General features: G+C 39.4%; 1 protein-coding gene and 1 long non-coding RNA gene across 4 annotated transcripts; one reads left to right on the top strand and one right to left on the bottom strand.

Moving 5' to 3' along the window:
• Positions 1-384: 384 nt before the first annotated feature.
• prkag3a (protein kinase, AMP-activated, gamma 3a non-catalytic subunit) lies at positions 385-8,190 on the bottom strand. 3 transcript variants are annotated; one of them, XM_083522014.1, is made up of 13 exons: positions 8,078-8,190; positions 7,744-7,780; positions 6,714-6,820; positions 5,873-5,954; positions 5,500-5,558; positions 5,190-5,250; positions 4,563-4,617; positions 4,344-4,470; positions 1,997-2,162; positions 1,893-1,930; positions 1,660-1,806; positions 1,316-1,510; positions 385-619 (listed from the first exon to the last, which is right to left on the bottom strand). In XM_083522014.1, the coding sequence occupies exons 1-12, from the start codon at positions 8,093-8,095 to the stop codon at positions 1,385-1,387; spliced, it is 1,023 nt and encodes a 340-aa protein (XP_083378140.1). In that variant the 5' UTR covers positions 8,096-8,190; the 3' UTR covers positions 385-619; positions 1,316-1,384. The 3 variants fall into 3 exon arrangements, with proteins under 3 accessions (XP_083378140.1, XP_083378141.1, XP_083378142.1); XM_083522015.1 differs by having other exon boundaries at positions 5,205-5,250; XM_083522016.1 differs by lacking the exons at positions 7,744-7,780; positions 8,078-8,190 and adding an exon at positions 6,923-7,026.
• A 106-nt stretch (positions 8,191-8,296) lies between these two features.
• LOC310715535 lies at positions 8,297-10,337 on the top strand. Its single transcript, XR_014530357.1, has 2 exons — positions 8,297-9,363; positions 9,458-10,337. It is a non-coding gene; the product is annotated as an uncharacterized lncRNA (long non-coding RNA).
• Positions 10,338-11,003: the final 666 nt, after the last annotated feature.

Genomic DNA, 11,003 nt, shown 5'->3' with positions numbered 1-11,003 from the left:
AATATCATCTGTTTCCCATCTTGCCTGAAAAACACGTTTTTTACTCTTTTACTCATTTTGGTGAACGTCCTCAATATTCCACTATGGTGATGGCGGGATTTAGCGCCCTCTCCTGGTTGAAGAATAAACATCCTAATAGGAAAGCAGACTTTTTATTTTTCAGTGATCAGACTGAAGTCCAAAGAGGTCATGCATTATAATTTTTTTTTTTCCCTCGTGATCACGACTTAATTTTTCTGTATATTTGAATGCATTGCCTCTTCCGCAGGCATTTAAAGACACTGCAAATCGTAACCCTGCCATAAATCATTTGTCAAATCAGTGAACTGTGCATATTTAATGATATTCGAAGATATGTACACATTTTCACACGGACACAAAACGTGTAATAATAAACAACATGTTTATTTTATAGTTCAGGAAAACCCACGTGTCATTTCTGCTGCGTGGACACGAAGCGTACAAAATATTTACAACAGAACAGACAACGGACACAATCTGCTGATTTTGCAGCTGTTGAAGCTCTTCTTCTTTACACATGTGTGTGTGTGTGTGTGTGTGTGTGTGTGTGTGTGTGTGTGTGTGTGTGTTATCGTCATGATTCGTCACACTCAAATATCTGGGGAAGAACGAGAGATAATGATGAGTGAATCGTGAAGAGAAACAACAACAAAAAGGCCCCAAACTCCCACAAATATTAAAAATAAATGTTTATATGTAAACAAAGAAAATAAATATTTAAAAAAATACTTTCTTACTACTACTACTGATTTTATATATAATATTCTACTCTAAAACTCTAATATTTATTTTCATTATTATATTTATAAATGTATGTATATTTATAAATGAATTATAAATATCTATATATAAAAATAACACTAATAGACACTCATTTAAAACAATAAATACCTAAACAGTGGATTTATGTTCAATGAAAAAAACATAAAAAAGTCGAATTGAATACGTACAAAATGACAATAAAAAATATATGTTAAAAAACCCAAATAAAATCAAATAAATGAAATTATTCAAATTAAGTCATTTAAAAGTAAAAATTGTATGAAGGAAAATATTAAATAAAATAACAAACAATGGAAATGATTATAAACAAAGACAGAAGTTTAAAAATAAAATGTTTTGCCAATTTGATCAGGTTTTATTAAATCTAAGAAAATTAGGAATAAACATTTAGAAACAAATGAAAAACAAACAAATAAATAAATAAAGGCTCAATCAGAGTGTGTGTGTTTGTGTGTGTGTATGTGTGTGTATGTGTGTGTGTGTGTTGAGAGTGAAAGTATATAAATGGTACCTCCTGTGGCACGTGATGGAGCAGAAGGAGAGAGTTGGTGAACACAGGAGGAGGAATGGACCGGTTGCATTAAGGCTTCGCGAGCAGAGCGTCAATTCCCGCTGGAGACAAAATCATTGCCTGGAGAAGGTCTGAGAGCGAGATGATGCCTCGAACCTTGTTGTCTTGTCGGTCCACCAGAACCAGCCTGTGAACCTACAAACATCTAAATCAGGATAGGACTTTCCATATATGTCAACCTTAATGTTTTCATATAGACACATTGATAGGAGATGTGAGTCCTGTGTAGTTCCAAGCTTTTTCTATTTGCTCAACAGTGATCTCCTTTGTAAACATCTGCCCACCTCTGCATCGGCGATTCTGTCCACAGCGGTCTCCAAGGTTTCGTCAGGATAACATTTAATTACTCCCTCGATGAAACAGCGCCGCCTCCTCAACGCCTCCTTCATGCTCATGCTCAGATTGTTGTAGGTTTTCTGCGCTGCCAGATTCTGCAATCCAAACACACAATCAACCGAATACGTGACGATTGGACCTGTGATAGCGTCATTACATTAGAAATGAAGATTGTACTTACTATCACGTCAAATCTCGAGTAAAGCGCCACGACCTTCCCTAAAAAAAGAAAGGTATAAATAATAATCATAACGATAACAGTAATAATATTTGAGAATTTGTTACCATTTTCATCCACCACAGGAAGAGCAGAAACTCGTCTCTCCACGAAAGTGGACAGAGCGTCGTACACGCTGGCCGCCTCCTGTACGGTGGCGATGTCTCTGAATGTCCCCACTCCTGCTTCTTCGATTTTCCTCTGCAAAAATCGTGGTGTTGGGATTGTGGCTCTCTGCACATAAGAAAAAGCCGTCCAGAGGCGACTGGACATGAGCTCAAACCCGTCTATATCAGGGCTATTCCAAAAGTATATGATTATAGAGCAGGATTATAGAGCAGTAGTGACATGCATGGTTAACGGCTCAGGAACTAACAGGAAACTTAGAACTGACTTTGACAGGAGAAGAAATATCGGGAACAAAGAAATCACTGAAAAACAAAGGGAACACTTGGAAGCCATGAAATCACTGGGAAACCAACCAACATACCACAAGGAACACCATAAGCCACTGGGAAACCAGCACACCAAGAGGAACACCAGAAGCCACTGTGAAACCAGCACACCAAGAGGAACACCAAAAGCCACTGTGAAACCAGCACACCAAGAAGAACATCAGAAGCAACTGGGGAACCAGCACACCAAGAGGAACACCAAAAGCCAATGTGAAACCAGCACACCAAAGGGAAAACCAAAAGCCACTGGGAAACCAGCACACCAAGAGGAACACCAAAAGCCACTGTGAAATCAGCACACCAAGAGGAACACCAAATACCACTGTGAAACAAGCACACCAAGAGGAACACCAGAAGCCACTGTGAAACCAGCAAATCAAGAGGAACACCAGAAGGCACAGTGAAACCAGCACACAAAGAAGAACATCAGAAGCCACTGGGGAACCAGCACACCAAAGGGAAAACCAAAAGCCACTGGGAAACCAGCACACCAAGAGGAACACCAGAAGCCACTGGGGAACCAGCACACCAAAGGGAAAACCAAAAGCCTCTTGGAACACCAAAAGCCACTGTGAAACCAGAACACCAAGAGGAACACCAGAAGCCACTGTGAAACCAGCACACCACGAGGAACACTAGAAGCCAGTGGAAACTCAGCACACCAAAGGTAAAACCAAAAGCCACTGGTAAACCAGCACACCAAGAGGAACACCAGAAGCCACTGGAAAACCAGCACACCAAGAGGAACACCAAAAGCCACTGTGAAACCAGCACACCAAGAGGAACACTAGAAGCCACTGGGAACTCAGCACACCAAAGGGAAAACCAAAAGCCACTGGGAAACCAGCACACCAAGAGGAACACCAGAAGCCACTGGGAAACCAGCACACCAAGAGGAACACCAAAAGCCACTGTGAAACCAGCACACAAAGAGGAACAACAGAAGCCACTGTGAAACCAGCACACCAAGAGGAACACCAAAAGCCACTGTGAAACCAGCACACCAAGAGGAACACCAGAAGCCACAGGAAAACTATCACACCAAGAAGAACACCAAAAGCCACTGCGAAACCAGCACACCAAGAGGAACACCAGAAGCCACTGGAAAACCAGCACACCAATAGGAACACCAAAAGCCACTGTGAAACCAGCACACCAAGAGGAACAATAGAAGCCACTGGTAACTCAGCACACCAAAGGGAAAACCAAAAGCCACTGGTAAACCAGCACACCAAGAGGAACACCAAAAGTCACTGTCAAACCAGTACACCAAGAGGAACACCGGAAGACACTGTGAAACCAGCACACCAAAAGGAACATCAAAAGCCACTGTCAAACCAGCACACCAAGTGGAAGAACACCAAAAGCCACTGGGAATGCAGCAAAATTCATGAAAAACAAAAACCTGGAAGGTACTCATTGGGATGACAAGGCACTGGGTAAGACAAACGCCTCAGGGGGAAAAAAAGCTACATTTACAGAAAAGCCATTAAGCCATGCTAAACGGTAAGGAAAGATTTAAAGACACACAGGTGAACCCAGAATGCTCTGATAATGGGAACACAAAACATCTTATGAAGACAACGGGCAGACAAGGTGAGAAAAACTGGACAAAACACATAGCGACTGGAAAAGCAAGAAGCCGGTTGGGAAGTCAATAAATACCAACTGGAAAGTCAAAGCCACTGAGAAACCAAAAAGAGAATGGGGAAAAGTAAAAAGCCAGTGAGACATAGGTAGGTACTGGGAATTTCAGCAAACACTGGAAAAGGTAAAGAGATGCTGGTAAAGCAGAAGTCACTGAGGAAAAATACAGAAAGTCATTGCAAAACCAGTTTGAACAAATAAAGGGGGTCAGTATAGTAGATAGTAGGATTAAGCTAAACTACTGAGGCCAGTGCAAAGTATAGGGATAAACCAATACTGATGATAAATCACGATATAATATTGTCTTACTAACAAATATATAGAGGAATTTGAGAATTCGTTTGTGGGTTAAAATGTGCAGGACGTTCCCAGATTCGGGGTCGATGACCGGCAGACGGTGGATCTTGTGCTTCAGTAAAGAATAAACTGCGTCGAAAAGGCTGCGAAAGAAACGACAATTAGAGGCGTGGCACTCGCTCTTCACACTCGCTCTTCACTGTCGTGGAGTCTTGTGGACTTCCAGCTTAGCTACCTCGCGTCAGGTGAGATGCTGATCAGGCTTTGATGATAGTACTGCAGATAAACGTCTAAAAGTAAAAGACAAGGAGAATAACAGTAAAATATAGAGAAATAGAGATTCCTCAAATCTGGATTTTGAATACTTATGTGGAAAAATTATCAAAATTTATCATAGAAGATATAGTTTATATGAAGTGGGAAAAAATATATTTATTTCATTTAAAAATGAAAATTATAGGAAAAAACTCATTAAAAAATGAATTAGAAATGCAAACTACATTTAACAAAGAAAGGAAAACCTAATATTATAAAATACATATATAGTAAAACTATAGCTAAAATTATACCTATTAAAAATGTTAAATAAATACAAATTAAATACCCCCAAAAATAAATCTGATTCAATAAAAAATATTCAATCTTATTTCCACATGACATTTAAAAAATGTAATAGAATGCAGTAAAATTGCATTAATTAAAAAATAAAAGTATTTATATATATTTTATTTGTATTATTATATGTATTTCTTTATATATTTTATGAATTTTCATGTATTAAACTGGCCTATTAGACCATACAATCATTTCCATTCACACAGACATTCACCCAGAAATCATCTACATATTGCAGCTCATTTACTTTGAAATGAATCACCTCTCCATGTCTGAATCTTGTGATCCTCCAGCTCATAAATTTGAACCTTCCAAAGAGAAAAACAGAACGAAACAGGAATTTAGATTGTCGTTCCAAAAGATTTATGCATGAAATGTACGTGATGGATTGTCACATGACGGTTATGTTATGTTATGCTAATTCAGCTCTGTAGCATCGGATACCGAACATGTTTCGTTCAATGAGAGATTTTTAGATTAGATTTTTAGCGTTGAAGTGAACACTGTGTACTGTGTTACGTTCGGCTCAACAGCTCCTTTAACACGTCATCACTGACCATCGGGGATTTATAGTAGTGATGGAGAATGTTGATGAAGTCTGTGATGGTCAGCATACCTGTGCGCAATGGAAACAGAAATACATATAAATCAATCTAATAATATTGTATTCGGAGTGGGGCGATCCGCACAGTTCAGGATCCAATGCCAAAATCGTCTAATTCTATAATCAGACGTCAAAAAACTTTTTTTTCACAGAAAGATCGAATTTCTCGTGGCTTCATTGCAAAATTTCATTCTACAAAACGGATCATGTGCTATTTTAAAATCTGTACATAAAACCCTAATCTGAATACGTGTAACTTTCCAAATGTAACTTCAAGACACAAAGTGGGATTTGTATTAGAAAGTGCTTGATTATCCATGTCTTACCCACAAATCTTTGCAGTTTGCTGTCCCATAGCAGGGCCGCTCGTAGACTGTTTGCCACTAACGCGAAGAAGGCTTTCTTTACCTTTAAAAAAAAAAAAAAAAAAAAAAAAAGATAATTATGTGATGATCTTTTATGGTTTTTGAGACACAAGAATTATACAGTGAATAAGTGGAAGAAAGTTCTATGGAGTCCAATTTTGAGATTTTTGTCTCCAACAGAAGAACAGAGGACAGGAGAGAAGATGTAATCAGACTGCCTCACCCTCACAGTCAAACATGAAGGTGGAAGTTTAATGGTTTGGGGTTGTTCTGGAGACTTTCCACCAGAAAGTGAAAGGAATCCCAAACCAACATGGCTTCCATTCCATACTTCAACACCATGCAATTCTGTCTGGACTGCGACTGGGGATAGGGTTAGGAACTGAACTGTACGTCTGAGCTCCGTAGGCGTTATTTAGAGAGCAAACAGTCGCCTGGAGTGATTTCTATCATGTAACGACCTGCCCAGTCACCACACCTAAATCCTACTGAAATGCTCTGGGAGGAACCGGATTACAAGCTCAGAAAGAAATCTCCAACTAGTGAAGAGATATGACAAAGTATTTCAGCTGAACAGTAGGAAAAATGTCCAGACATGCATGTGTCTTTCATAACCAGTAGAAGACTAGGTGTTTCCAAATGTTCTAAAAGGTTATTAAAGGGCAAAATAAAGGATACAGTGTGATAATGTATCTACAGACATTTTCCCCAGTCCCACCTCACAGCTTGATTTAAGGCATTATATAGTTTGGGACGTGACCACATCAGGACCGGAGGAACTGAAATACGTATTTCACCATACCTGCAGGGCGGTGTCGAAAACAACCAGCTTACAGCTGGTGGGAATGGCGTCGTAACAGCAGTGTTTCTTCATAAAGTCGAGGTAGGCCTCAGCTCCTGGGTCACTTACTGTAAAAGGAGACAGGAGAGCAGTGGTGTGTGTGTGTGTGTGTGTGTGTGTGTGTGTGTGTGTGTGTGTGTGTGTGTGTGTAGGTAGAAGTATGTGTTTACATTCTCCTGCTGTAACAGGACTGTTTCCTTCAGTGGCAGCAGATCATTCCTGCCTGATCTTTTTCTTGTTGACTTCACATCAGAACTAAGCACTTACATTAAAAAAAATGTGTATATAAATCTTAACATCCTGTGAATCTCTGAGCTTTTCTAAAATCTGTATGTATTTCTGGGCAGCATGGTGAGTTGGTTGTTCTGTCAGGCCCTTGCATGAAGAGGCATAAAGCATAAAGTCCGGTCCAGTAAGTCCTTTGTAACTGGACTGTAATGAAAAATGATTGGGTGCACAGCTACGGTGTGGCTCCTGCCGTTTACTGAGTGGCAGTAGCGTTTGTTAGGTACAGAATGGCGTTTGTTCGATATGGAGTGGCATTTGTTAGATACAAAATGGCATTTATTAATGACAAAGTGGCATTTTTTTTGTTACAGAGAAGCATTTGTTAGATATGGAGTGGCATTTCTCAATTACAAAGTAGTATTTATTAGTTACAAAGTGGCATTTGGTAGATATGTAGTCGCTTTTGTTAGTTACAAAGTAGCATTTATTAGTTATGGAGTAGCATTTGTTAGATATTCAGTGGCATTTGGTTGTTAAGGAGTGGCATTTGCTAGATAAGAAGATTGGCATTTGTTAGATATAGGGTGGCATTTGTTAGTTACAAAGTGGCATTTAATCGATACAGAATGGGTCTTATTAGCTGCGGAGTGGGATTTATTAGTTAGGGGTAGCATTTGTTGGATACAGTGTGGCATTAATTAGTTAGTTGGTGGCATTTTGTTAGTTATGGAGTTGCATTTATTAGTTTCCAATGGTGACCTACCTGAATTATTCATCACCTGAGGGTCAGGCAGCTCCTCCTGCCCCAGAGAGAAAGAGAGAAAGAGAGAGAGAGAAAGGAGCCATTACTGATGATAGGACCTAATCACGGGTCTCCATCAGGTCCTGGACAAGTTCGTGTTTATTCTGCGAGTCAGCAAAATCTCTATAGATCTCCTACAGCCAATCAGATCCGAGCTCTCCGCCGCTCTGCGGCATCAGTCACCGTTAAACCCGGCGGGCACGAGGAATAAATGTATATAACACGTGTTAAAAAGTAGATTATAGTAGTTACAAGTATATATTTATATGTATATATTCGGCAGCTTACAGCTTACCTGCGTTGTACACTGCATAGTGCGGGGCCGCGCGCGCGCGCTTCAATGTGCGGGTGTCCGCATTGCGCATGCTCGTGCACGTCGTGGACATCAATAATAGAATAGTGGTGAAGGGGACTTACGGGTCGTGTGTGTGTGTGTGTGTGTGTGTGTGTCCAAGTCCAAATTTAGATCATGGCTTCCAATGCATGCGCTAAATATGTACGTACACACACACACACACACACACACACACACACACACACTTCATAAGGGAGACTCATGGGGAAAAGACTAATTACTTACCATCTCCCAAAAACCTTCAAACTCAATGCCGGAAGTGGACATGTTACCGAAGACCCAGTCCCCTGCAGATGTTTTACCTCTGACACTGGAGACTCCTTCCATAAATATTGAACAAACACCTCACGTAAAGAGAATATCAGATCATACAGGACCTTCTGACCAATCAGAATCAAGACACAACAGGACTGTGTAGTATTTAATTAATTTCTCAAAGAGTTTATTTCAGAGTCACATAGTTTGTATTATTTTTAATGTTTTTTGGACATGTGCCTTAAGATCAAAGGGGAAAAAGATATAATTAGACAAAGTGAAAGGAATCCTGAACCAACGGTTTCAAATATGGGATATTAAGAACGTAAGTTTTTTTCTTACATCATTATTAATGCAACAATTACAAAAATACAGAATCAAATGATTAACAATAACCTGATGTCTAAAAAAGAAAAGAAAAGAAAACTGTCGTATTTTGTTTATTCTGAACGCTCCATGCTAAACTATTCATAAACCTCCATTTCTCCAGTTCTTTCCAAGTTTTTTTCATCCTGCTGAATGAATGAATGAGACAATAACAACAGTGGCACAAGAACCATGTGGCGACTATTGAATTATTAATATAAAAATATATTTAAATAAAGCTGTAAACAAGGTTTTTCCAATACATGAACAGAACCCTGTGAGAGATCCTTTGTGAGTTGCCTTAATAGGAAAAAAGAGGTGAAGTGAAGCAGCTGTCACTGTTAGGGGATGCGTGTGTATATTTACAGTCGACCCCCGATCTTTTGCAGTTTAGAAAATTTGCGGGTTCTCATTTGGAACCTAACAGCAAGTTGTGGATTATGTTCAAATTAGAGGGAATCCGCAGCGGAACCGAATGTTCAGGAATGTATTATTGTATTAAAGTGACAATGTCTAGATGAATTCACTACGGGGGGTGCGTCCAAAATTCACGGATTTTCGTAACTCGTGGGGTATTAGAACGTAACCGGGTTCCGGGGACCACGGTTTTATTTTTTTATATATATATATATATGATAGATAGATAGATAGATAGATAGATAGATAGATAGATAGATAGATAGATAGATAGATAGATAGATAGATAGATATAGATACAGAGATGGATGGATGGATGGATGGATAGAGAGGTGGTCAAGCTCCATTTTTCTCAGAAACTCAGGGTCTCAGAAACACTTTTCTTTGTTACTTCTTCACCTGGCTCAATTTAGAGGCCACGGCGACAGATCAGACTATGACCACTAGGGGGAGTTAATATTTTAAGGCAGTCATTTTCTACCTGGAAACCTGAAATAAAGAAAGTAGGCAAATCTATAAAAACTTCAGACGAAACCTGGTATCCAAACAAACCCTTTATTCATCTTCAAGCTGTATGACAAACAGGAAGAACCTGCATTTGGGTCTGAATAATAGTTCAAAATCAAAGCAAACAAACAAAAAAACATTTTAACGACCTTCTCGGTATAGAATAGTACGAAGCCATTCTTCGGTTTAACACAACAGCTCACGTGTCGGCGCGTTCACGATGTAGCTACTAAAAAAGGTAAAATGATTGAAATATAACATCTGTCTATACTGTAGTTACGTTCCGATCTCGTGACCTACGTTACACAATCTAGAAGACTCCTTCTTTTGACGGCTTGTTATCCCTTCGTCTTCTCGTGCTACAGAAAAGCAAAAAGCGTAAACACCGGAGACTCGTTTGTTCCCGTCTCCTTACAAAAAACGTCTATTACACGTTTGTCCTTGTTAAAAACGAATGGCGCGGCGTTATTATCAGCTAACATACAGCGTCCGGCGTACAAATCCTGTTACTATAGAAACGATAGCACTGTTAGGGGTTCCGTTATAAATCACTTTCTAATTGCGATCTCAAAAACTGAACAATGCTGCGGTATAAATGTAACATCCTACTCCTAGAGGTCAGTATTGTTCGGCTTTGAACTCAACACTCGCTGTAGGCTATTAGAAAACAAGCTAAAAAGGGCGTGACGTTTCTCTCGCTTCTTCTTCACGAATCCACCGGATGATCTCTCTACAGTTCATCAGGAATCCCTTCTTTCAGTTAACACTCGCCCGTCCGTGTTATTAAGTTATTAAAGGGCTTTGTGGATTGAGGGGAAAAAAAAAAAAAAGAAACACTGCAAGAACACACCATGCAGCTTCACACAGCTCCTTCCAACCATAACCACGCCCGGATTGTCGTTTAAAAAACACAAGCAAAAAAACAAGTCAAGAATTTGCACACTTGTGCAACGACACTTTCACAGGTAGGGGGCGACATAAATGCACCGAGTCTCACCTCAAGAGCGTTACAGGATTAAAGACCAACGTCAAACCAAACCAAACCACCTCCATCATCGGTTGTTTTCTTGAATTGGATATAAACATTCAACTGCCACATTCTACACCATTTTGGACCTTTTTATTTTTTTAAACAAACCAAAAATCTGGATCTTTATAGTCTTGGTGCAAATGCAAAAATATGTCTTAGCTTTTATATCAGTGCTTTGAATTGTGAACAAAAAAAGGGGTTTTGAGAGTACTCTGGCAACCCGAGTGCTTTTTTTTTTTTTTTTTTTTGGAAGTTCTGAACCATTTCAATAATTTGTAATTTATACAATTT

Source organism: Silurus aristotelis (assembly GCF_946808225.1).
Source record: "Silurus aristotelis genome assembly, chromosome: 20".
NCBI lineage: Eukaryota > Metazoa > Chordata > Actinopteri > Siluriformes > Siluridae > Silurus > Silurus aristotelis.
Note: the sequence above shows the minus strand (reverse complement) of the source record. Positions and strands in the feature narration are given on the sequence as shown.

Excerpts from the sequence above, each read along its gene's own strand:
- prkag3a (XM_083522014.1), bottom strand. Across the intron at positions 5,955-6,713 it reads TTTTCGACACCGCCCTGCAG|GTAAAGAAAGCCTTCTTCGC; the intron begins GTATGGTGAAAT and ends TTTTTTTTAAAG. Across the intron at positions 1,931-1,996 it reads TCCTGTGGTGGATGAAAATG|GGAAGGTCGTGGCGCTTTAC; the intron begins GTAACAAATTCT and ends TTCTTTTTTTAG.